This window comes from Panicum virgatum, chromosome 2N (assembly GCF_016808335.1).
Source record: "Panicum virgatum strain AP13 chromosome 2N, P.virgatum_v5, whole genome shotgun sequence".
Classification (NCBI taxonomy): Eukaryota; Viridiplantae; Streptophyta; class Magnoliopsida; order Poales; family Poaceae; genus Panicum; species Panicum virgatum.
This window is the reverse complement of record NC_053146.1, coordinates 55,523,757-55,549,970: the sequence shown is the minus strand read 5'-3', so window position 1 is coordinate 55,549,970 and position 26,214 is coordinate 55,523,757. Positions and strand designations below refer to the sequence as shown.

The 26,214-nt window shown below is 44.7% G+C and overlaps 4 protein-coding genes and 2 non-coding genes across 7 annotated transcripts; 5 read left to right on the top strand and 1 right to left on the bottom strand.

The window, feature by feature from the left end:
* The first annotated feature begins 5,394 nt into the window (after positions 1–5,394).
* Positions 5,395–8,385, top strand: LOC120658209 (probable 26S proteasome non-ATPase regulatory subunit 3). Of its 2 annotated transcripts, XM_039936450.1 has the most exons (8): positions 5,395–5,570; positions 5,686–5,876; positions 6,409–6,546; positions 6,616–6,752; positions 6,890–6,944; positions 7,036–7,146; positions 7,337–7,576; positions 7,658–8,385. In XM_039936450.1, the coding sequence occupies exons 1-8, from the start codon at positions 5,474–5,476 to the stop codon at positions 8,168–8,170; spliced, it is 1,482 nt and encodes a 493-aa protein (XP_039792384.1). In that variant the 5' UTR covers positions 5,395–5,473; the 3' UTR covers positions 8,171–8,385. The 2 variants fall into 2 exon arrangements, with proteins under 2 accessions (XP_039792384.1, XP_039792383.1); XM_039936449.1 differs by having other exon boundaries at positions 5,406–5,570; positions 6,409–6,752.
* A 6,857-nt stretch (positions 8,386–15,242) lies between these two features.
* TRNAA-AGC lies at positions 15,243–15,315 on the top strand. The gene has a single exon. It is a non-coding gene; the product is annotated as a tRNA-Ala (tRNA).
* A 165-nt stretch (positions 15,316–15,480) lies between these two features.
* TRNAA-AGC lies at positions 15,481–15,553 on the top strand. The gene has a single exon. It is a non-coding gene; the product is annotated as a tRNA-Ala (tRNA).
* A 95-nt stretch (positions 15,554–15,648) lies between these two features.
* On the bottom strand, positions 15,649–18,204 carry LOC120658208. Its single transcript, XM_039936448.1, has 5 exons — positions 17,904–18,204; positions 16,702–16,820; positions 16,290–16,347; positions 16,112–16,189; positions 15,649–16,032 (listed from the first exon to the last, which is right to left on the bottom strand). The coding sequence occupies exons 1-5, from the start codon at positions 18,040–18,042 to the stop codon at positions 15,839–15,841; spliced, it is 588 nt and encodes a 195-aa protein (XP_039792382.1). The 5' UTR covers positions 18,043–18,204; the 3' UTR covers positions 15,649–15,838.
* Positions 18,205–21,270: 3,066 nt separating this feature from the next.
* On the top strand, positions 21,271–23,630 carry LOC120658207. The gene is made up of 2 exons (XM_039936447.1): positions 21,271–21,884; positions 23,321–23,630. Exon 1 carries the CDS (start codon positions 21,429–21,431, stop codon positions 21,879–21,881), a length of 453 nt encoding a protein of 150 aa, XP_039792381.1. The 5' UTR covers positions 21,271–21,428; the 3' UTR covers positions 21,882–21,884; positions 23,321–23,630.
* Positions 23,631–23,937: 307 nt separating this feature from the next.
* LOC120658206 (trafficking protein particle complex subunit 2-like protein) lies at positions 23,938–25,945 on the top strand. The gene is made up of 5 exons (XM_039936446.1): positions 23,938–24,121; positions 24,252–24,348; positions 24,891–24,969; positions 25,231–25,312; positions 25,637–25,945. The coding sequence occupies exons 1-5, from the start codon at positions 24,089–24,091 to the stop codon at positions 25,775–25,777; spliced, it is 432 nt and encodes a 143-aa protein (XP_039792380.1). The 5' UTR covers positions 23,938–24,088; the 3' UTR covers positions 25,778–25,945.
* Positions 25,946–26,214: the final 269 nt, after the last annotated feature.

Genomic DNA, 26,214 nt, shown 5'->3' with positions numbered 1-26,214 from the left:
TTTCATCAAGGTCAAACTCATATGGCGGCTCAGCCCTCCACTCTCGAGATGATAGATACTGAACTTCTGATAGAACTGATAGTAGCATCCCAGCCTCCCAGGTATATCGCATTGGCAGCAATGGAGGGGAATGTCTTGGTGGAGATGAGCATGCAGTGTGTCATGCCGATTAATGCCGCATAGTGCCCAAGGCTCCTCACAGGTATCAGCGTCCGTTGATCATGTGGCCGCTGATGCCACCAGGATTCCCAAAAAAATTGAAGAAGTGGTGCGCCATCGTGGGAACGGTCGCCACGATGGAGGAGATAGCAGGGAACTCGGTGACGGCGTTGCTGAGAGGGTCGAGGAGGCAAATGGCCTTTGTGGTCATGTGGAAGAGGACGAGGAGGCCATCAACGGCGCACAGGTGGCAGTGGGTGGTGAGCGCCGTCAGGTTGACGCTGAGGGATGCCGCGGTGGCCATGTTGAGGAGGAATCGGCGCGGCCCGGCATCGGGGCTGATGGCGAGCACCTCCCAGTTGCGGGGCCGAAAGCGACTGTTCAGGGCGCCGCTGGCACGCGGGTCGGCGGTGTGGCCGCGCCACGGCCTGCACACAGCGCGGAAGCGGTAATAGTCTGCCACGTATTGGGAGAGCAACCGGCCGGCGATGTCCTCGACTAGGCCGGAAGTCAGGTTTGCCCAGTCCCTCCATTCCTCAAGACCGGCGGCCAGATCTTGGGCAAACGCTTCACCACCGTTCATTCCCGAGCGCTTGGAGCCGTTCGTCCCCGAGCGCTCCGAAGATCCGGCGAGGAGGCGCCACCAGCGGCGGCGACAATGCGGTTGTGGAACAAAAGCTCCGTGGAGGATGGATCCCCTGTGGGAATCGGCAAGGCTTCGGCTCCGCGCCCGTGTTATCATTGTCTTGGTCTGTTTGTTTTCTTTGGCGTAACTTGCTATGAGCGAATCTTATATGTATGGAATATTAAATGAAATCTATTTGTAAAATCTCTTTATGGATGAGTGTAATTTTTCGCGACGAATCTAATGATGATAATTAATTCATAATTAGTTACAGTAATGATATAGTAATCATCTTCAAATCATGTGGTCAAAGACCTCATTAGATTCGTCTCGCAAATTAACGCAAAGATTGCGGAATTAGTTTTGTAAACTGACTTTATTTAATATTTCCAATTAACGGTCAAATTTTGCTATGCTACTAAATCAAACAAGGCCCTTGAATCTGAATCTGAATCTGAGTGACACATGTTAGTGGGCGGCGGCGGAATCAGGGAGGAGGGAGGCAAGCCTCTTCTTTTGCCCTGCGGGTTATTTTATTAGCCTGAAATAAAGGGATTGACGTCTTGGGCCAATGGAAGGGAATGGTCACCGTTTGATCACGGGTCTTCAAGGCCTTCAACAGTCAGATGATCACCGTTTTTCTTTGAAGATGTGGATTTTTTTACACGACGAGTACACGATTGCTTGCCGCAGCAAGACTTTGCTCAAGGGAGTTCTCGCAAGAACTAATCCATATACAAATGCACAAAGCACTATCTCAAAGCTTCTCATAAGCTAGATATGACAATGAGTTTTGCTAGGATGGTTAGAGATGTTAGTTTTCTTGGGCAACACTTCCTTCAACTTTTCTGGCGTCCAACCATATGCAGCAACCGGCCTTGGGGGTATATATAGCCCACACACCCCAAAAGAGCTGTTGGAAAAGTGACTGACAAAAAGCGCTATCACCGGTTAAACCGATGATCCACTTTGTGTCATCACCGGTTTAACCGGTGAGCACCTTTTTCCAACTAGCCGTTATACTTCAACGGCTACCTTAATCAACCGACGTAATCAACCGGTGAATGTATCTTCATCGCCGGTTTAACCGGTGCATGTAACTGTCCCAGAGTTCCCGAAAACCAACTCTCTAGATAACTACACCGACGTAATTGACCGGTGTATCATCGGTTCAACCGATGTATGCATTTCCCTTGGTCTTCTTCTTCCGTTGCACCGACGTATTCAATATCTTCATCGTCGGTTCAACCGACGCAAAACCCTAGCCTCAGCTTCTGGGTTCATTGCACCGGTGAGTACAATTTGCTCATCATCGGTTTAACCGGTGATAGCAAAATATCTCTGTCTTGTTTGTTTTGACTTATTTCTTCACGGTCTCTTCAATTCTTTGTCCTTTGGACCGAAGAGGTTTCAGAGCGCTGCCCTGAGACCTGCGAGGGGCGGCTCCCCCTCGACCCCCGTCCGCTAATCGGTAGTGGAACCACCGTAGGAGCGGCCCTTCGGGCTTAGCTACGCATATCTTCTCTTTGTCATCGCTTGAAGCTAAAAGCCTGAGAATGGTCATCTTAACAATCATATTAGTCAAAGTGTTGTGTGTGTCATCAATCGCCAAAACATTATATTGAAATATGGCATGAGAGACCATTTTCGCTACAACTTCCATGCGGCCATTAGGCCGCCCTTTGGGGCGCGTGGAAGCACAGGCGTAGCCAACGGGTGGTACGGGTATGGCACGGCATACCCTAGGCTCAGGGGCGGAGGGAAGCCTAGGGCAACTAGGGCCATGGCCCTAGACGTGTGCTTGTACTTTACACACTGTAGCTACTGTAGACCAAAGGAACAGACCCAGCTAGCCCCAATTGGCCCATTAGCGGTCCTAGGTGACAAATTGGCCCAGTTCCGCCCCTACTTAGGCTGGTGCAAGCGTACTCTCTTTATCCCATAATAAGTGCACTTCTAGAGATTAAAATTTATCTCAAAATAAGTGTACATATACAAACAGAACAAACTAACTCTAGTTATCTTTTTTTTACTTTCTATTTTAGGAAGGATGAGTAGCTACTGCCTACTCCAGCAGGACCTATACCCCTATTCCTTTCGTCCTAAAAGTTGAAGTCTCCACAGCACACCCACTCCACTGCTTGCCAGCTCCCCTGCCCCCAAGCGCTGCCTGACGGCTGGCGCGGTGCTATTGCGGCCTTGCCCTGGGGCGTCCTGGGCCCACAACCAGACTTGCGGGGGGCAAAACCAGGCCCCGCTCCTAGCCCAGTACCCGAGGCACCAGGAGTGCTCACAGACGTGGAATATTTTGGAATAAGGGATAGCACATGTCATGTACTTTGTCCTGGTGTAACTACTCGTACAAAAGTAGAATAGTCGAATAGAAGGAAACTACTCGATTGACGTTAAGGACTCCTTTAGTAGTGTTCGGCTAGAATTTTCATGTAACCCTGTCCCCAAACTATTTGGATGGGTATGTACCCCCTCGAATCAATGAACAATCTTCTAAGACAATACAAACAACACACAGGACGTAGGGTATTATACATCTCGCGGCTCGAACCTATCTAAAACTTTGTGTTTCTTGCACCATCGGTTCCAGACTCGGTGATTCCCTACCTACAATCCTATTGCGTGAGGTATCCCTGAGCAGACTTGGCGGCTAAACATCGACAACTGGCGTGCCAAGTAGGGGACTCAACGAGTCAATTGGAGAACTCGATGGCCAATTCCGATGACTCCACATCGTGCTAGAAGTCACAACTTTTGTATCCTGCACCGCCAACGGATCGGGTGGCTACACTAGTCACTTGATCACCCTTGAGGAGTCGAAGACCACCGATAATAAGCAAGATCAACTCGCCAACTGCTCCAGCAAACTCGACGAGATGACAACAACTTGAGCATCACCCGCCCCTGACTCGGATAGCATTGGGAACAAGCTGGCTCCAACTTGCTTCAACGGGTCAGCGAGCTGAATGTTATCCCTGATTTCGAAAATTTTCAATTTTTCGACACACTCGGAAAATATGTGACTTACCTCAAGTCAATCAAGCGCCCCAGGGTCAGCAACTCTAAACTACTCGACGGAGTAGACAAGTTTCGCAATGCATTGAGCTCGCTGAATCTGCTCTCGGACAAACCAAGATCTCTACAAACGTCATCGAATACACAGTCAAAAGCGAGTTCTTCAACGCCAATGTGTAGCAGAATGCCATCAAAAACAACAAGGCGACACGCACGACTACTCTAACAGCAACTTCCGCAACGTCATCAACATGGATGGGATGCCCACAGCATGATCACCTCCAGAAGAGACCTCCGCGGAAGCGCTGTGACACAAACGTTGACTCCCAGGGTACATCCCGCGATCAGCGTCGTGCGAAAGCGGCTTCTTCGAGGATGGCTTAAACAACCTCCTCCACAGCAAATGCAGGTGGCATCCAAAAGACTCCCACTCGACCTTCGAGTGCAAGGCCCTACGTAAAGCTCTAAGTGCTTCTATGACGCCTAACGCTTCAACGCGAGTCTAAGCGACTTCTACAGGAGGTGAAATTTTGCTGAATATCACTGTAGTTACTATACAAAATAGCCATTGTTCAGTGCATACACTCTGGGCAAGTGGTAGGTTTTAGTTAAGAATTTCTTTTTGTCAAAGTCACAAGAACAGAGTCTGTTGCCTCTAAATCTTGTACTCGCAAGTTATAATAAAGTTGATTTCTAGTACAAATCGACTACTTCTGGTTTGGATTTTGCATCCGGAATTTTTCTTAACACGACCTACACTTGTCTGCTAACTATTTCTAGCTCCATATCTTTCAAAAGAAAGATCTGGTGTAACGAACGAGTAGTTATAGGCTCCACGCCTACCCTGATAATCCTACGGGATTAAACTCTATCCTTGTAAAGAACTATCTACTCGATAGCTTATTCCTCTTTTGCATCGCAAAGATAAAGAATTTAAGAAAAGCCGAGTAGATTTAGGCTCCGCGTCTTATCTTTGTAAAGTACTATCTACTCGATAGGTTATTCCTTCTTTGCATCGCAAAGATAAAAGATTTAAGAAAAGCCGAGTAGATTTAACATTTAGTCTCCACGTCTATTAAGTGTACTTGATTTTGAATGATTGATTGTGATGCAAAGTTTAGATGGGATCCTCGCCCTCATCAGTTCAGCGTAAAAAAATAAAAAAAAAGAATGAATGCAGACATGAGATGCTAAAGCTGGGCAATAGACTCGGATACGTTTGTTTTGGCAATTTGAGGTCCAAACTAGCAGCACTATATTAGAAAATCTAGGGCACCTCAACTAACAACTACTCTCTCCATCCAGAAATGCAATTCTCGTTTTTTGATAAATCAAATAATTTGGTTATATAAAAATAATTATAACATTCATGATACAAAATAAGTGTTATTAGATTAGTTATAGAATATATTTTTATAAAAATTTATTTAAAGATATTATCGCTAATACTATTTACTATAAATTTAGTTAAATTTAAATTAATTGATCGGTATGGATTTTATAATTGCATATTTTTGGACGGTGAAAGTAGTGAAAGTCCGAGCCGTAAATAAAGAAAGCGAAAATAAAAAATAAAATAAAACCGCAAGGCTTTAGAGTTTGTTCAGCAACACCCCACCTGCATCCTGTATCTACCCCCGCGACCTCGTCGGCGACGCCACGATGCCGGAGGACGTCGAGATGAACGACTCCCAGGCCCCGCCCGCCGCCGCCCCCGCCGTTAGCGACGCCCCGGCGCCCGCGCAGTCCACTCTCCACCGTGAGCACCCTCTCCCTCCAAAACCCTAGCGTTTGTTTTTTCACCGGACTCCGGTGTCTCGCGTGGACGCGAGACACCTGTGGCTCACGCTTGCCCGCGCCCCTGATGCGTGCAGATCTGAAGGAGATCGCGTCGGTGATTGAGGCCGGGTCGCTGAGCAAGGAGGTCCGCCGGATCTCACGCGCCGTCCGCCTGACCATCGCCCTACGCCGCCGCCTCGCCGCCCGCGACGTTGCTGCCTTCCTGGCCTTCGCGCTGCCTCCTTCCTCGGAGGCCTTCGCCCGCCTCTCCGCCCTCGTGCCCAAGGTACTTCTACTCTGCCACTGGATTTTGTGTTTTATGTTGGCACTGCCTGCTAAGTAAGGATAATACTCTATTGTAATTCGACATACACGGTGATGATGCTTTTAAACATTGACATAATAGACGCTATTATATGCTGATTGGTTTGTATTGGTGTCCTAATTCCTTTTACTATTATATGCTGATACATTGGCATAATAAACTCTGAATTTACCTGTCTTATAATTTGTTGTTTCGTTTTTTTTTTGGTCGATTTCTGGCCTAGCTGTTGCTGCTCACGTGGTATTACTTCTCTTCTCAGTAGGGTTGATGAAATTGTAATATAGATTGGTGCTCCAAAGCAAGCTTGCATTTTTTGTAATGCAGAATTAGATCTGAATAACTGCTTAGTTTGCAAAAATGAAATGTGTCCCAGTCTCTTCTCACTGTCGAAACTTTATGTTCCTTTATTCTGCTGCCTGTTTGATAGTTCATACCATAACCCTTTTTTAGTTCAAAATGAACATTTTGAAGCTCGTGGTGTTACTCTTTTTAGGAAGATGGGAGTGAAATGGATGTTGATACGGCAGCTCCAGCAGCTCAAGTTTCAATCAAGCATGGTCTTCCTGAGATTGAAATTTATTGTTACTTGCTTGTGCTTATTTTCCTTTTTGATAATAAGAAATATGACGAGGTATGTCTGGGATTTTCATCCACTTTGTTATTTGTTGGGAAACATACTAATTTGAATTTTGTCTATCAGGCTAAAACATGTGCCGCCGCAAGCATTGCTCGTCTGAAGAGTCTTAACAGGAGAACAGTTGATGTTTTAGCTTCTAGGCTGTACTCCTATTACTCATATGTCCATGAGCTTACCAACACCCTTGCTGAGATTCGTGGGTGAGTTAATTTGAACTCAAGATTCCTATCAAGCAATGATCAAACAAATGTCTACCGGCATTTCTTAGGTACCTAGAAGCACATTTTACGGTTTTGTTGTGTTCTGGTTTACCTCACATGCATTTGATGCTTTTCAGGACTCTCCTGGCATTGCACAGAATGGCAACTTTACACCATGATGAGCTTGGTCAGGTGGATTTGATAATCTAATCTTCAATCCCTAGCAGTCTTAATTCTTAAATATCATCAAATTTGTTGGAATTAACTTCTGTTTCCAATACAGGAAACTCTTCTCAATCTGCTTCTTCGCAATTACCTGCACTACAACTTGTATGACCAGGCAGAAAAGCTAAGGTCAAAGGCGCCTCGTTTTGAAGCACATTCCAATCAACAGGTAATTAATGTGCCAGTGTGTTTGATGTTTTGTCATACTGATATGCTGTGCGTTGAATGATATGTGATATATGTCTTGGACTCCTGCTAATTTGTGGACTGTCTGATTTGATATATAACAAAGATACGATACCGTATCCTATCATATGGAAATACTAGTGTACACAAGTGCTAACCTCTACTTATTGCAGTTCTGCCGGTATCTCTTTTACTTGGGCAAAATAAGGACAATTCAGTTGGAGTACACTGATGCTAAGGAAAGCCTCTTGCAAGCTGCTAGAAAGGCACCCACTACAGCTCGAGGATTTCGGATCCAGTGCAACAAATGGGGCATTATTGTAAGGCTGCTCTTAGGAGAGATTCCAGAGAGAACTGTTTTCATGCAGAAAGGAATGAAAGCTGCTTTGACACCCTATTTTGAGCTTACAAATGTAAGTTTTCTTATAACTCTAGAAAATACTGCTCACTGTGAATATTGAAGGTTCTGATTTTTTTTCGTGGGTGCTCTCTAGGCTGTCCGAGTTGGTGACCTAGAGCTATTCAGATCTGTGGCAGATAAATTTTCAAGCACTTTCAGTGCAGATAGGACCCGGAATTTGATAGTGAGGCTGCGCCACAATGTTATCCGGACTGGATTGCGTAACATCAGCATCTCATACTCAAGGATTTCCCTTGCTGATATTGCCAAGAAGCTGAGGTTGAACTCTGAGAACCCTGTCGCTGATGCTGAAAGCATTGTAGCCAAGGCCATCAGGGATGGGGCAATTGATGCCACCATTGATCATGCCAACAGCTGTATGGTGTCGAAGGAGACTGGTGATGTCTACTCAACTAATGAGCCACAGATAGCTTTCAACTCAAGGATCGCTTTTTGCCTGAACATGCATAACGAGGCAGTCAAGGCGCTAAGATTCCCTCCGAACTCTCACAAGGAAAAGGAGAGTGCTGAGAAGAGGCGTGAGAGGCTCCAGCAGGAGGAAGAACTGGCAAAACATATGGCCGAGGAAGATGATGATGATTTCTAGACTGGTGCAAATCGTTTCAGTTGCCACTTGGTTTCATTTTAAGAGCAAACGACTAATTTAGTTGATTAAAGCTGCACACGAACTCTGCCCCCCCGGTTGTATTTGGAATGGTGTTTCGAATTTAGAGTTCTTTATTGTAACATTTTATATAATTACATGACTTCGAAAAAACAACATTTATTTTTTATCCTGAAATGGTACCTAAGCATCCAACATGGGAGGTCTTCTGAAGCGCTGTACCCCTTGTTTCTGGACAATGACAAGCGCATTCTGTCCATTCGTTTATGAGTTCGGAACATCCAGATGCGCAGATGTAACTTGAATATTCACAAACGCTATTGATCTCTTGCTACAGCAGAAGACAACGACTAAGGCCCATGGCCGCTAGAGTACATCAACTACCTAAGTACTTAATTACAAACTCTGTCCTCAAAAAACTTACAAACTCTAGAATAATGAGAGAGAAATTAGTAAACTCCCTGAACATTAATGTCCAATTCTCTGAACATTGTAAACCGAGCACAGACCTGTCATGCTTCGCACACATCAGATGTTCCGTAGCTTCTGCATGCTGTGCACGCATCAGATGGGTGTGATCCTTTTCCATTTCCTATAGTTGAATTACTTTTGAGTTGGATGTCACTGTTAAAGCTCCAAACTTTTCTCCAGCATCGCCTGATAACATCAGGAATTCAGGATGATCCTCTTCTATGTTCAGAACTCAGAAGCTGCCAGCAGTGCTGTTACCTCCCATATTTTATTTGGAGGGTGTCTTTTTGCTCGAGCAGTTAGCAGCTGCGCTGTGCTTGCATGGATGCAAACATTAAGTTGTCAGTCCCTTGATGAATGAGATGGTAAAAATCCTTGCCTGCTCCTTGGACCGCTGGCCCCAGTTTCGTTCTCTTGCAGTTCTAGGCTTCTAGCTCCACAAAATTTTGTGACTGGCAAGTGCCATCCTGTGCATAATTGTCAGGATACTTTCTGAATATCTCATACGGTTATCCCAAGAATCCCGTCGTGTTCACCATCATCATGCCGGCTCCGCCTGCACGCATGCTCGACGCTGCACTCGCAGATGGCAATGTTGCAGGCTACCTTCTCCAGGATGAGGCGATGAGCGTACCGCCCCTGTGTCGCTGGATGGTTGGAGTTTTTTTTTTTTTTTGTTTATGAAACAGGAGGGATAGTCCCCTACTGATTATATATTAAAAGGAAAAAAGGAACTGCAGTACAAGTAAGCCAGTTCAAGAAACAAAGAAAGAAACGAAAAAAACCAACAAAATTACACAAAATTTTCTATCCATGAGGACATAGCTTGCTTAGCACTTTCTTTTGCTCTTAGGATAACTAAGGCAAATTCTGTGCAGAAGAGAGCACGGCAGTTGTCTTGTGAGGGCTGAATGCCCTTGAAAATCAAATCATTGCGTTGCATCCATATGCACCAACTCAAAAGGATGATTATTTCCATAAAGAAGGGAACTGCTAGCTGATCCTGAAGCTCCTCCAAAGTGGTGTAGGGATCATTGTCTCCGATGGTTAGCCCAAGAATTGCCCAACAACTTTGTGCAAAGGGGCGATGCAGGAAGAGGTGAACCAAAGTTTCATCTAAACCAAGATTGCAACAAACACATGAGTATGATGGTAATTCCATGTTTTTTCGTCTTAGAATATCTCTGGTAGATAGTCTATCATTAAGCAATAACCAGAAAAAGACTTTGTGCTTGTTCTGACAGGCAGACTTCCATAGCCATTTAAAAGAGACATGAACAATGCGAAAACCAGTGAGGTGCTTGTAGGCTTTAGAGGAGGAGAAAAAGGCCGAACCCCAGATATAAGACCATATGTCTGATTCGTGCAGTTCCTGGATGGTTGACAGATCCTGTGCTAAGATTGCTAACTGCTGCAAAGCAATGTTTGAAATCGGAAGGTTAAAGAGATCATGTGGCCCTTCCACTGAAAGAGCAGCTCGCAAAGAGATGTCCGGCACTGATGTGAACGAATAAAGCTCCGGGAAGTGCGTTCTAGGCACTCTATTCAACCAAAGGTCATCCCAGAATTTGCAAGTAGAACCATCACCAACTGTAATCGTAGCCATGCCTTTAAATGCATCCAAAAGCTTGAGAATATCTCTCCACCAGAATGAACCTTTCTTCTGATCAGATGGCAAAGCCCCATTGCTGTAATATTTTTCCCATATGAGATGGACCCAAGGTGTATCCAATTTGTTAAAAAACTTATGGAGATATTTGAGGAGAAGGGCCTCATTTTGAGTTCTTAAGTTGAGAACACCCAGGCCACCTTCAGACTTAGGTAAGGTCACAAGCTCCCAAGCAGCTTTAGGAGGGGATTTAGCATTGATGTCTGCTCCCCTCCAAATGCAGTGTTTCCTGTATTTATCAATCTGTTTGATCACCGTTTTGTGCAGCTTGAATGTACACATAAAGTACATGGGCAGAGCTATGAAAATAGAGTTGGTGACCTCTAGTCTTCCAGCTTGAGAGAGGAAAGCTGATGTGCAGGTTAATCTTTTTTCACATTTGTTAACCATTGGAAGAAAATCCACAACTTTTGGTTTAGTGAGACCCAGAGGGAGCCCAAGGTAGGTGAAAGGCAGTGATCCCAGAGAGCAACCAAAATTTTGGGCTAAGCTGAGTGACTCATGTTCATCCAAGTTAATGGGCACCAGTATTGATTTAGAGTAATTAACCTTGAGACCTGTGGAAGCTGAGAAAGTCTGCAGAATCAATTTGAGGTTATTGAGCTGATTATTATCTCCCTCCATAAAAATCAGAGTATCATCAGCATACTGCAAGATTGGAAAATCCTGTGTATACTCCAACTGAATTGGCAGGTTTAAATTACCCAGACTCCTTTCATGATTCAAAATTGATTGTAGGAGGTCAGCAGTAAGCACAAAAAGAAGGGGTGAGAGAGGATCACCCTGTCTGACTACTCTCTTATAGTGAATTGTTTTACCAGGAACACCATTAAGCAAAACCGAGGAGGTACCTGTTGAAAAGATGAGATCCATCCACTGTAGCCACTTAGGCCCAAAACCTTTGTGTTCCATAATTCTTCTCATGGCCTGATGCTCAATTTTATCAAATGCCTTTTCAAAGTCTAGCTTTAAGATGATGATTTTTTTTATGTGATTTATGACAGATATGAAGATATTCTAAAGCCCAGGCAAGGCAGTCTTGAATGGTTCTTGACTGAATGAAGCCATAATGGCTCTTATGAATAATGCCTTGGATGATAACTTGTAATCTATTGGCTAAAAGCTTTGTGATAATTTTCATAGATGTGTTGAGAAGGGAAATAGGTCTGAATTCAGAAGCTCTGTTAGCACCATCACACTTTGGGATAAGGGAGATGAAAGACCCATTAATGCTCTCCAAGCAGATATCACCAGAGAAAAAAGCTTCACATAAATCATAGAAGTCTGATTTAATGATTGGCCAACATTTCTTGATGAAATCCATATTAAAGCCATCAGGTCCAGGAGATTTGTCTGATGGTAAATTACTGATGGCAGAGTCTATTTCCTCATGAGTGAATTCCATTTCAAAACAGCCAAGTTCATCTGAGTGCTGAAGGAGGGTGGTTAAGTCTAGAAACATATCCTGAAAATCTGTCTGGCCAAGTCTTTCTTTGAAAGCTTCCCATAAGATGGAAGCTTTGGCTGAGTGATCTGACAGTTCCAAATCATTCTGGTCCAAAAGGCTTGTAATAAGATTTTTTCTATGCTTTATTGTTGCAGCAATATGGAAAAATTTTGTACCAGCATCACCCTTGGTATCCCATTTAATTGTACCACGCTGTTTCCAGTAGATTTTCTGCTATTTAAACAAAAAGATCAGCTTTTCTTCTAGAATTTTCCTGAAATTCCATTCTTCTAGTGTGAGGTCTCTGAATTCCTCTAGCAAGCTTAAAAAGGTAAAGATGAGCTTCACATTTGCAATATTTGCCTTTAGACTAGATAGATGAGACTGCCAAGCTCTTATCACTCTTCTTAGATTTTTGAATTTAGCAGAGATCCTTTTAGCCATGTCATTCTGTGCCACTGGAAGAGACCAAGCATGTTGCACCACATTCATAAAATGCTAATGTTCCATAAGATAATTCTCGAATCTGAAAGTCCCACCTCTGGGGATATTGGAGTTTACTGTCACCAGACAGGGTACATGATCTGATGTTTCCATGAAGAGTGTGCTTACAGAGGTGCCAGGAAATAAGGAGGTCCATTCATCTGAAGTAAAAAACCAGTCAAGCCTCTCTAGGAGTGGTGGTTGCTGTTTATTAGTCCAGGTATATTTTCTGCCTTGGAGAGGTAATTCCACTACTCCAAGGGCACTAAGAGATTCGTTAAATAGAAACATTTCCTGAATATCTCCCCCAGGCCTATTTCTATCTTCAGGTTTTCTCATCAGGTTGAAGTCACCCAGTAAAAGCCAAGGAAAAGCTTCTGGCATTTGTATATTTTGAAGCCAATTAGTAAAATTCTGTTTACCAGAGGAGGTACAAGGCCCATAGACATTGGTAAGAATCCATTGAAAATCATTATGCTTTGAGATGAATTCGATCGAGATGCTAAACTCATTCGCGAAAGCCAGTGTTCCCTCAAACAGGTAGGATTTCCAGATAATAATCAAGTCTCCAGAAGCACCAATGGAGGGTAAATATTCAAATGCATCAAAAGCAGCAGGGCAGAAATTTCTTATGAATTGCAAATCAAAGCTATCTTTTTTGGTTTCCTGCAAACAAATGATATCACACCCAGACTCTGAAATTTTGTCACGAAGGGAGTCCCATTTCTTATCAGAGTTGAGACCTCTGATATTCCAGCAGAGGATCTTCCAAGATCTAAATTGGGATGTGCTTGCCATAAAGAACAAAGTAGTGAAATGGTCTTGAAACATTATAGATAATATAATGTTCAACAGGAGGGTACCTCCAATTTAACATCACAGGATAAGATAACAGAGTAATTATTACAAGAGACCACACAAATGACATGAGTTCAGTAATAAGACAGATGTTTTCCACAAGATTAGGCAGCACAGGAAATGAAAGAGATCCTAATGGATAAGATAGATAAGGCACAGACTGCAAAAGGTGCCCACAAAAGACGAGTTGGAAGAAGAAATTATTTCTTGGATTTCTTCTTATCCTTGGAAGTATCTTCTTCAACATTATCATCACTGGGGAGTTTCTTTTTGGATGCCTTCTTACCAATATTGGCGGGCAAAGAGTCTTTCTTGTCTGCAACAGTTGAGACTGGTAATTTCTTCTTTCCTTGAGCTGGGGCTGAGGGCTTCTTCTTTTTCTGCAAAGCAGCTACGCTAAGGTCCTGCTCATCCAGTTTACAAAAAGATGACCCAAGATTTTTTATGACCGAAGGGGACAGACTGGGTGGAATTGTTTTGCAACCCAAGCAACCCTTGGATGAGCATTGTGGATCTTTAAACCCCTTCTTCTAATTCTGCATTCTCTGACTTCTTCTTTTTAATGGATCTTCTAAAAACTCTTCTTTCTTTTCCTTATCAGCTTTCTGAAGGAAAGTCTTAGCCCAAGGACCAGGGGAAGATGACACTTTCTTTTTGACTAATTCTTCTGGTGTGCAAGGGGATGAGCCTCCTTTAGATGCTTTAGCTAGGCATGAATCCAAAGCAGAACCCTTTGGAGGAGATGAATCCAGTTCCTCAGGGACAACTGGCAGAGTCAGTTTCTCTTGACACTTGGATAACTGAATCTTAGGACAAGTTTCTGGTAGACTGAAGGTTAGGTTGGAGGGTGACTGGTTGAAATGCTTCCAAGCCTCAGACTGCAGGAGCTGTTGTCCAAGAGAAAGTTACAGGGCTAGCTAGCAGAGTTGTGATAAACTCAGACCATTGAAGTGGAACTTGAACTGGATTTCCAGAGTTGGCAGAGAAAAAATTGGCCCAGAGTCTCACAAGATCAGGGTGCATTTTGGGCATAGATGCAGAAGATGAAAAAACAGGGTCCACTGGAGGTTCAAAAAGCTCCACAAACCCCACCTAGAGGTTGTCAACCTGAATGTTTTCTGCATTGTTCTGGCTATCATCATCAGATGGGTCATGATCCATCAACTCGTCAGGGGAATTCATCTGGATTAATTTGCTCCAATGGGATGAAAACTTCTACCTCGGGCAAAGGATTAACCTGCTGCACATTCATATCATGCTCATTGTCAGATTCTGCATCAGAATTAATTCCAGCATCAATGACCTCTTCAGGGTGAGGCCCAAAGACTGGCTGAGCATCCATGGTTGGAGTTCACAATTACCATGCCGCGGAGATGCCGTCCATGTAGTGTACACCGTGGCATCGCCTACCGCTACCGGAAAGAAAGCACATCGACGCCGTCCGCCTCAGCCACCGCGGCCTCCAGGCGCCCAGCACAGCTTGGCGAGCAAGAGTCGATGGTTCCGGTCTGCCGGAGACGGAGGCGGGTTGTGCCAGAGGAAGCCGCAACACCGATACAGGTACGGGTACGCCGATACGGTGATACGGCAATTTCCAAAAAGTAAGGATACGCCGATACAGCAAGTTATATATTTTAAAAATGTAAATTGCCAAATAAATCTAGAGAACGAAATAGATAATAAACATTACGTTTCAAAAGGACCAACATACTTAGCAAATGTTCAAGTTCAACCAGAAATAGGTAAATGATTGTTTCAACCAAGATGGGTCTACGTTGTTGGACTCCCGATGCTCTTTCAAATGAGGTGTTATCGGACGGAGTATCGAGAATTAAATCTTTTATTTCTAAATCATAATTTCTCGATACGCGTATCGGGTCGTATCGCCATATTGGATACGGGTGCGGCACCCATTTTGAAGTATCGGTGATTCATAGACGCCCACGATGGCCTGCGTCTGACTGACTCGCACCTCGGAGACGAGACCACAGACCAGTGAAGCCCGCCCTGCTGGGGAGAAGTCCGGCACCATGGAACGGCCGGCGGTAGGAAAGGGAGTTCGATCTCTGATTCTCTGGTGCGATCGACGTTCTGTTTATAAAATATCAATCGGATGAACATCAATTGGGGATGTAGCTCAGATGGTAGAGCGCTCGCTTAGCATGCGAGAGGTACAGGGATCGATACCCCGCATCTCCATATCTTTAAATGTTTTCTCTTGTTTTTCTTTGTCCTCCATTCCGTTTTGACATTTCTCTTGTCCTGTTCAATCAAACTAATTGGAAACAGAAGACTAAAAAAAGACCATTCTCATTTTCATAGCAATATTCACATAATCAAAAGTCAAGTCAAACCATGTCAATTGGGGATGTAGCTCAGATGGTAGAGCGCTCGCTTAGCATGCGAGAGGTACAGGGATCGATACCCCGCATCTCCATATCTTTAAATGTTTTCTCTTGTTTTTCTTTGTCCTCCATTCCGTTTTGACATTTCTCTTGTCCTGTTCAATCAAACTAATTGGAAACAGAAGACTAAAAAAAGACCATTCTCATTTTCATAGCAATATTCACATAATCAAAAGTCAAGTCAAACCATGTCAGCTGAAAATCTGAAACATTATGCATCACGTCCAGGCATTGGGCAGCAATGAAACATCTTCAAAGAGAAAACAGACCATTTGCCTCAAAAGCACGACATGACTAGAATCAGATGAAAGTGCATGTTAGAGCGGGAGCAGCAGAACAGGACATGGGATGAATTCAGCCAGCAGATTGCCATCAACATGCTTCGAGTGGATTGCCTCCATGCTTAGCACAACAAGATCTAACTCCAGCTCATCGGCAACTTCCCCGATGATTGCCGTTGGTTTCCTGCCTTCCCCAAGACGCTCCATCAGTCCAAACTCTGTAAATCCACCTGCACACAAACAGGGATGTCATCATTACAGTAACAAAATAGCAAGAATTAAGAGTGCTGGTAGCTCCAATGGCTTGACCTTCTGAGAGATGCCATCTGATGCTTGACATCTGAGTATCGTGCTCTGGAAATGACTCCTTAGGTTTATCATCAATAACTTAAATGAACAGCAGATTCAGAATATATTAGTCTTAAGCTGTGAGGACGAAAAAGTTCACAACACCAGAAGAATGCTATGTTTCAGAAAGAGATCATACCGACTACAGTAATGTCTGCTCCATATTTCTTAGCTAGAGAAGCGGTTGTTGCTGCAGCCTGATACATCATTCAACCAATAAGAAAGGTAAGAGTGCCAGTGAAGGTAAAGTAAGGAGTGTACAAAATAAGTCAACCACATAAAAGGTACTCCGGATAAGGAAGCTAACAAATCTTTCTTACGGAAACAATCACTTTATACATGCAATGCCAGAAATAAAATTGCACTGCCAATCAAGCCACCAGATCTAAGGGTCTGGTGGCTGGTGCTAAAGTGATGCAAATCAGAAATGACTACAATTCACTTGTTGCAGTGAGTATAGTAAAAGAGCTGTGGCAGTGTTTTGCATCCACCGGAAGAAATTATTTAGAAATACAGATAACCCATCGAAGTATTTTGAAGAAACTGCTAACCTGTCTTGTGCCTTCAGAAAGGTAAGGGTTGCGATCTGTGACTGGAAGCAGAACATGTTTAACTTGTGAGAGAGCATCAACAGCCAAAGTGCTTCCAGATTCATTCACTTCAGCCCTCACTGATTATCAAACGACATAAATACTAAAAGTTAGTACCTTTAGGTTGATGAAATATTTAAACTACATGGCAAGCAATGATAACAATGCTCTCCTATCTATAGGAACCAAAAAAAAAGGGCGTTGCTTTTCAGCATTTTGGGTCTGATGGTATATATCTAACTTTTGGATCTTTTAATGGTACAAATCTAATTTTTCCTAAAAATTATTTCCATCCGAGCCATTTCTTGTCAAAATAGAAAACAGTATCATACATTCGTACTCTGACCTATCTTTGTAGAGTCAGGGTGAACTAGTTCACCTTGTGTATTCACTAGAATGGAATCCCCTTACTACGCATAGAGCCATAGATAAAGCATTTTTTGTTAACTTTTCAACTAAAAACTGTGACTGGAAAGAGATGAACTTGACACTATATAGTGACAGGCTCTTCCTTGTCATCACTGTCACGGATTGAGCAAAAGCTGACCAAATGAAGAATGGAAATCATTGTACAACTGGTCCCAGTTATCCAAGTCATCCTCTATATCACTTTTTTTTACAAAAAAAAAAGAATGGTAGACTTGGCTTCGAGATGGAATTAACAATTCCATACTACATTGCTATTCTAGTTTGCAATTTTGTCCAGCACTCCTTCAAAGTCCAACTTAAGGTGTGCAGTTGGAGTCAGGGCGTGCTTCCTGAACAATATAGCACGGTGAAGCAAAAAGACAAGCATGATGACCATCGCAAGCTGCTGGGATGCAGAAAAGCGCGGCCTTGCAGCTTGGTAATAAAACATGATGCTTGATTGAGCTTGGACGTCACAAGAACAGCGGGCTATTCAACTATTAGGTTCCACACTTGAGGCACTTCCAGTCTGACAAATGAGCACAGTAGTATCTCCAGATGTGTAGAAGACTCCTCGTTCAGGAATTTCTACAAACACGTTGCATCACCAACGCGACCCAGGAGTCCCTTCCTACAGTCAACTAGTCGAGATTCCACAAGCAGGCCGCGCGCACCGATCAGAGGCGCAAAGAAACAGCACAGCTCCTGAACTCGAGTTAAGACTTAAGAGACCAAATTGAGGGGACAGGGATTACCTCCGTGCCGGGATCCCCGGCGGCGAGCGGCTGCGAGGGAGACTCCCTTCCAGGCGGGCGGGGAAGCGGCGAGCTCCGGCGCAGTGCTCGCGCGGACGCGGGAGACAGGAGCGGGGAGGAGCGAGCTGGCGAAGGCCATGCGGACAGATTGGATTGGGCCGCCCTGAGGTTTAGGCTCGAACGGCGGCTGTGGCGCGCGGCGCGGCGGGCGAGGAGAGGGTGGCGGCTTCTGGAACGGCGAGGAATGGGAGAAGACAGACAGAGAGAGTCCGCGGAAACGACGGCGACGGGCGGAGGGACAGGTGGTGGTGGTGGCGGTATACCGGGGGCCAGGACGGTGGCCCACAGGAAGGCTGTGGATGGATAAGTTTTGAGTAAATTCCCTGTATGTTATTGAGAAATATAGCTCATCTCTTATGTGCCATTGAAAATTAGTATATCCCTTCTATGCCATCATTTATAATTGTTCATCCCCTATATGCCATTACTGTTAAATTCCACCAATTGAGCTGTTAAAGGGTAGGGTGAAAAGACATTAATACCCCTAGCTTGGATACCGTGGCCTTCATCCCTTCCCCTGCCCGACTGGGCCTGCGCGCGGGGGGCGCGGCTCACTCCCGCCGCACGCCCTCGGTCCCGTCAGCCTGCGCTTGGGGCGCGCGGCTTGCTCCCGCCACTCCCCCTCCGTCCCCACCGGCCGCCGCGCCTCGACGCCCAGGCTCCTAGCCGGCCGCCGTAGCTCTCGCTCCCCGCTTGCCACCGCGGCCCTCGGCGCCCTCCGTCCCTGCAGGCCGCCGCGACCTCGATGCCCAGGCTCCGAGCGGGCCGCCGCGCCTCTCGCTCTCCGCCGGTCGCCGCAGCCCTCGACTCCCAGGCTCCCAGCCGGCCGCCACTGCTCTCGCTCCCCGCCGCCCGCCGCGGCCCTCGGTCTCCGCTGGCCGTCGCGACCCTCGACGCCTGGGCTCCCAGCCAGCCACCGCGGCTCTCACTCCCCGCCGGCCGCCGCTGCCCTCGACGCCCTCGGTCCCCGCAGGCCACCCTTCTGCTCGTCCGACGCCGCGCCGTATGGGATGCAGGGCAGCCGGCGAGAGGAGCAAGGTGGAGGGTCACGGGATGGAAGGGGGGCACGCGTGTTTTTTTTATCAGTCTAGTGAGCAGCTGAGCGTTGCTTCTGTTTGGAAGGAGTGTAAAAACGTCCAAAAGGAAGAAAAAATTGACGCCGTTAGTATGTGAATTTGGCGGTAATGGCATATAGGGGACGTGAAATTATAAACGGTGGCATTGAAGGGATAGACTAATTTCTGATGGCACATAAGGGATGAGTTATATTTCTCAATGGCATATAAGAAATTTACTCATAAGTTTTCCTAGTGCTCCTCCTTTTCTTTTTCCCTTCTATTTTTTCCATGTTCCTGGTTTGTGTTCATTCGAAAAGTTCTCCAGCTTTTGTCTTGATTTTCCCTGGATGATCTGTACCTTAGCTGCTGATCAACAATGCGTATTGTCTAGGAATTTGTTTGTATACCTTTTCTTGCGCCAGGTTTGGACGATCTGTCCTGTTTGTGCTTGTACCATTTTTTTTTGTCACTTTAGGTAGGCTAGAGTAAAATAACATAAACAAATACAGGTCACATGCAAGAAACCAACTCGGATAAACGTGACAGTGTGTCCAGCGATATTAGATTTGGATTCGAGGAATATTTACTTGAAGGGTGTACTTACATGTTTTATATAAATTTAAATATACATTATTTGGCTAGAAGTTTTTTTTTCATTTTGAGTGATAGCCTCACTTTTCTCAAATTCAGATAATGTCTACTCTATCTTATAAATTTGATCCCATACATCAATATTTTAAAAACCGTATAGCCTTAGATGCAGGGCCGGCTCTATAATTTTAAGGGTCTCTGGGCGATGAAGAAGATAAGGGCCCGTTCAATAAATTTTTAGTGTTAAAATCACACTATATAGTGATGATGAATTTTATGGTTGTTGATGTGTTGCTTACTGTACTCGTGTTGCTGCCTTGCCAGTCGCCGCTCGCTGAGACCGCACTGCGGTGAAGAATCATATGAGATCGCAGCATTGTTAGGGTCTCGCGCGTCTCGCACTTGCGTCTTGTGGTGGCCGGCGACAGAAAACCAAGCGACGGTACTCTGCAAAACCTGGGAGCAGCCTCCCTCACCCTCACGTCACCTTATGGCCTCATATAGTCATGTTCATGGACTGCTCACGAAGGCTGGTTTGGACGTTTGGCATAATGAACTTTCAATTAATTACCTATACTAATACTACTAATTACATGTATAATTTTGGGCCCCCTAGCTCGGTGGGCCTCGGCGGTCACACCTCTTGTCCCTCCTCCCCCTAGCCGGCCCTGCTTAGATGTCATTTAAAGGAATGAGGATATCACATGGCGACTAATAAAAAATCATTTTCAAACATAATAAATTTAGATTTCTACTAGTATAGTATCTATTAGTTGCTACGGATAATATAAATTTTATCCAAACTTACATAAAACTACCAATTTTATGATCTTTCACTCAACATATAAGTTATACTGTGATCGTGCGAGGTATTGATTATTCAGGTTTTGATTGGAATTTGAATGGCCAAATAGCCACTTTGGTCCTTCAACTTTGCTCTAAGGATCAAGTTGGTCCCTCAACTTTCAAAAAGACCAATTTGATCCCTTAACTTCTGTTTTAGGTCAAATTTATCCCTATACTGTTGTGATGCTCCATAATACCATGAGATAGATGCGAAAATTATTTTTACCCTAAGCTCCTTTTCATACTCAATTTCTATTATTGTACAATTGTAATTAATCAATAATAGATCACAATAGATCTATTATTCTGTTCGCTGGTTTGATGTCTCTCGTATTTGTTGAAATGCTCTTTCATATTTAATTTAGTTTACATCATATTAGAATATCATGCACATATTTGATTAACTTGTTGCACCACTGCTAAACATACAAATTGTGAAAGAAAAAAAAGCCAAGGTTAACAATGACTTTTTAGCATTAGTCTCATGGTATTATGGAGCATTTAAATCAGTATAAGGATAAATTTGACCTAAAAACAAAAATTGAGGGACCAAATTGGTCTTTTTGAAAGATGAGGGACCAACTTGACCCTTGAAGCAAAGTTGAAGGACCAAAATGCCTATTTTGCCAATTTGAATTGAATTGTTTGAGTTCTTATTAGGATTTGATTAATTTATATGGATTTCAATTAGGATTTTAACTCATGTATAAAAAAAATCATTGCTAGAGATAGAATTTGTTCTCATTCGAGTTAGAAAGTCTTTTGTTGACTGGAACGGTTGCCTGGTTTTGAAAGAAAGAGGAAGTCGCGGGTCGCTACTCGCTACTCGGATCCATCCAGCGCCTTCGCTTCATCCGTGAGTTACCGATCCGATCCGACCGGACCCGACGCAAACGACCAAAACCCTAGCCGTCACAGCGCCGCCCCCAAATCATAAACCTCCACCTCGCCGGCGGCAGCCGCGGCGGCCATGGCGTTCTCGGGCCGGATCAAGCAGCTCGTGAAGAAGTACGGCAAGGTGGCCGTCGGCGTCCACATCTCCGTCTCCTGCGCCTCGGTCGCCGGCCTGTACGTCGCCATCAACAACAACGTCGACGTCGAAGCCGTCTTCCGCAGGTTTGGCATCTCCCCCGGCGTCCCTGTCGGCGGGGAAGCCTCACCTGCCCCGGCCCCCGGCCCCGCTGCCCGCGACGAGGCCCTGCGCGACGCCGCCCTGCCGCCCAGGCCCAGCGATGGCCGGCAAGAAGAGCCGGAGCGGCCGCCGCGCAACCGGACGATGGAGCTCGTGGCGTCGAGCGGCGGCGCGCTCACGCTCGCGCTCCTCTGCAACAAGGCGCTATTCCCCGTGAGGGTCCCCATCACCATCGCGCTCACGCCGCCCATCGCGAGGGCCCTCAGCCGCTGGAGGCTCGTCAAGAGCTGAGCTGTGAGTTCGTCCACCGATTCGGATTCCCTCTTCAAACTCTAGGATCAGAGCAAAATTTGATGCCTTCACACTGGCTGTTGTTTAATTTGTGAAAGTCCCTGTCGAATAATGCTGCTGTTAAGATGGATTGTGTTCTGGAAACATGAAATTGGAGAGCAAAAAATCGATTGTTTTGCTTTGATAGCGATTCTGTCATTTTTTAGTCTGTCGTCTTACACTGTACTCACCATGATGGAGTGGATTCGTATAGCAATTATCTTTGGGTGATAGCAATGCTCCAGACGTCTATGTGTTGCTTCCTTGGAACTACTTAGTTGATGTCCAACAACCTTTATCCAATTGGCCAATTTTATCCCTTTTAAGCAGATGCTATGGGTATGAGCTGCTAGCACGACCAGAGCCTAATGGATTCAGTAGTAACTGGTTGTGATGAAGTTGTGTGCTTAACTTGTTTTGGACACCAGTATTCACCATGGGGACTATAATGATCACTTAACTGCTTAATGCTTAGGTAAACATATGCCATAGGTTTATTCATCTTTTGTCCAGTCATGTTACTGTATCGAGCCTTGTGTTATTTGAGATTAGTTTCTTTGTTGAACACAGGGTTGCTACTACTATAACACACAAGAGTGAACAAGTTGGAAAAAATATGCGTGCAGAAATTCTAGCAACGAATTTTAATGCTTTACTAGAACATTGCGCGGCGTTGCCGCGCAGAAATATGCCCTCCAGTTCAGGTTTATTTTAAGAAATTGAACTGCAAAAAGTCCGGGGGGGATTTTCGTAAAATTGCTAGACTGCGGGGATTATTTGGTAAATTTGGCATCGACGGAGTACCGGTCGATTACTAAAAAGTTCAAGGGGTTTTTCATAAAATTGATGGACTTCATAATTATTTTAACAAAGTCCATGGTTTTTTTACAAAATTCACGGAGTACGGCACGATTACTAAAAGTTCAGGGTTTTTTGTAAAGTAAGGTTCCACGAAGTCCGAGGGGTTTCCCGTTAAATTGATGGACTCCGTGTTCATTTTGACAAAGCTCGGGTTTTTTTTTGCAAAATTTACGTCTCTATCTTTTATGACCGTCGGATCGCGATCCGACGGCCGATATTTTCCGTGCTGACGTGGATGGCCTCAGTGGCCTGGAGCGCGACGCGCTTTCAGTCATAAAAGATGAGCCCTTTGGGCATACTTGGAAGAGCATAATGTGTATTACTCTCTACTGTTTGGTCAATATGGCATATGGGATCTTCTTGTCATGTGCAGTACCATATCCAGAACTCAAAATTTTCATTTGCCCATGTCATGTTAATTATAAAATCACTGTTGAAAAGTTCACATTGAAGTTCACCGGATACAGAGAAGTTTTACAGCCCTTGTACTTTATTGATTCTTGCTGACTGTCGCTATCACTTCCATGTCTGTTCTTCAGGTGTTTCCATCACAACGCTCTGGGAGATTGGTGCATCCAGGATCCACCTTCCAGGGCCATCCTGCAGTGGGTGGAAGACCGAAAATGCTGTAAAGTACCTGGTGCTGCAGATGCGTTTTTTAAGTTTGTATCTGATCATGGATGAAATGAAACCCCTGGAGCAAATGTCTCTTATGTGACATATGTTGAACTGAACTTATTCTATGAGCTTCTGGCAAAACGCCACACTGATTTTTTTTGTAGCATGGACACAAAGGTTGACAAAAAAAATAAGCACTACGGTTGATGCAAGAGCAGCACTCTTTCTTGATCCTACTTTGCCTATTTGGTTGAACTTGGCCATGCCAATGTTCATGGTTTGCTCTGTAATCATGTCCTTGGATTCTATCCGTTTGTGAGTCAGGTTCCAAAAAAATCTACGAAAATATTGTTTGCCACTTGACAGAGTACATTTTTTTCGTAATCACTTGCCATAGTGCATTCTCAAGTGTGCAATTAAAATTGTCCCTGGAGAGACTAATGGAATCTGAGCCTGGGGTGTGGCACTGCGTCAAGATTCGTGCAGTTTGGGGGCGAGATTTCGTGGGCCGCCCGATCCTCTCCCGTTGGGTCGTCTCCCTTCTCCCACACGGGCTCGATCGACCAATTGAACCGGACAGCCTAGCGCACCTGCGGTCGACTCCGCGGGAGGGGGACGCCGTCGCCGTCCGGCAGCCACTGCCTGCGCTGCTCTCCGGCGACCGACTCGCTCCACTCCCCGGCGAAAACATGATCGTCTGCGTCGCCGTCGTCGGACACCAGGTCAGGAATCCCCGCCACGCTCACTCGCCCGCGTCGGATCGTGCAGATCTGATCCGATGCAATCTCTCCGCGGACGCCACAGGAACTGAGTAGAAATCTCATCTTTTATTGTCTCCCCTCGGTGGTGCAGAACAACCCGCTGTACCTGCAGAGCTTCACGGAGGCGGACGACGCCATCAAACTCCACCACATCGTCCACTGCTCCCTCGACGTCATCGACGAGCGAGGTAGCTAAGCGTCTCTTACCCGAGCGCCACTCCGGCCGCACATCGTGATCCAGATCTAGTGGCTGGGGTTTCTGCTTAGCTTCAATCAGTTGCGATTTGTGGAGAAGGGGTCATGTTCGTTAAAAATTGTGCGCTTGTTACTTTGAAGTTAATTGGAAGATCAATTTGAAGCTGGATAACCACAGAGGAATCAAAATCTAGTCTTGCTATTGCTTGTGTCTGGAATCAAAGCAATCCAACTAAGGGAGCAGACTAGAGCCATGTGGCATATGCAGACAAAACTTGCAGTTAGCTTTGTTTGCAAACCTGCTTTGCGAGAAGTTGGACATGCATAGAAGAATAGTGGTTCTAGATGATTATAAAGGACGAGTGTGTTGTTCGCTTCCATATCATCACACTAGTCTTAATTCGTGTTGTTCTTTCGCGTATTCTGTTGGATACAAACATCAACCTTTTCCTAGTGCCGGTCTGATATCATTTTTGGTTTGTGACATGCATAGTGTTTGTTTTCTTACGTGTCTCTACATTCATTCTGTTGACAGTAAACAATCCTAAAAGGAGTGCGCCTACATTGAATGAGACATTTTTGGGTCTTCTGTACCCAACTGAGAACTACAAAGTGTGAGTATCTTCCAGGATTTAGTTATTGCCTAATTTGCTTGATGGCATCTGCCTCCATTAATTACTTAAACTTCAAAAATCTATTGCCTCTATGTTCAGAAATGTTTGTACTTGGATTATTTAAACAATGGCTATCAATTAATATTTTTATGTTTCTCCTTGTTGCCCAACTAATTCTTGCTGCTGAATGCACAGCCGTTCTTGATGTTGTGCTGTCAATTGCAAACCAACTGATTAATTACGATGGTCTGTTGTGTGCAGGTATGGCTATTTGACAAACACAAAGGTCAAATTTATCATGGTCACGACTGATCTTGATGTCAAAGATGCAGATGCCAGAAATGTAAGCTCTTAACTATTTTAACTTTACCATATATTAATGAAACATGTTAATATATGTATTGAACATGTATATAGCATCCATAATATTTCATTTCACTGGGTAGTACAGAGATATCTGCATTTGAATACAGCTGTTCAGTTTCTCAGTCAAGCATTTGAAAGCAAGTGTTCTCTGAGAAATTCTAGATGCTCTGTTTCATCATTTTGAGGATACACTGAAATTAGATTGTGTAACCATTTTTAGTTTACATGTGATTTAATGCTTATACTTACGTCTGCTGTAGGTGAAAGATTCCTGTAACCGTTTCCATCTCCATTTGCTCAGTTTTTCAGGAAGTTCCATGCTGCATATGTGGATGCTGTCTCGAACCCCTTCCATGTCCCAGGGAAGAAGATTGCTTCCAGAAGCTTTGGCGCAAGAGTAAGCACCATTGTGAAGTCATTCGGTTCAGGAACTATTGGTTGAGTTGAAAGGCTCTTTTGTCAGACTTCCTGTAATCAAACATGGTTCAGTCCCGCTGATTGACGATTTACTCTACACATTGTGTACTACTTGTATGTTGAACGAGATTCTAGTGTGGTACTGATGAAAGAAAGATGGTTGTTCATTCATTCAAAGATTGTGCTTTTTTCTTGTTCAGTGCGTTCCCCATCCTGTGTTGTTACTTCCTTGGTCTTCTTGCATGGGCTGCCCCCTGCAGTGACCTCCTGTCCACTCGTAGCTGCAGATGGCAATGGCTCTTTTCAGAGCATGGGCAGCTATAGGTGAGTTTCAGTGCAAGTTCAGTGAATGGCTTGCAAGCATATATGCATGTAGTACATTTTAATACTGACGAGGAGCTAGCACCGTAGTAGAACAGACAAGAATTTCCATGCACCCACAGTCCTACGCCGAACCTACTC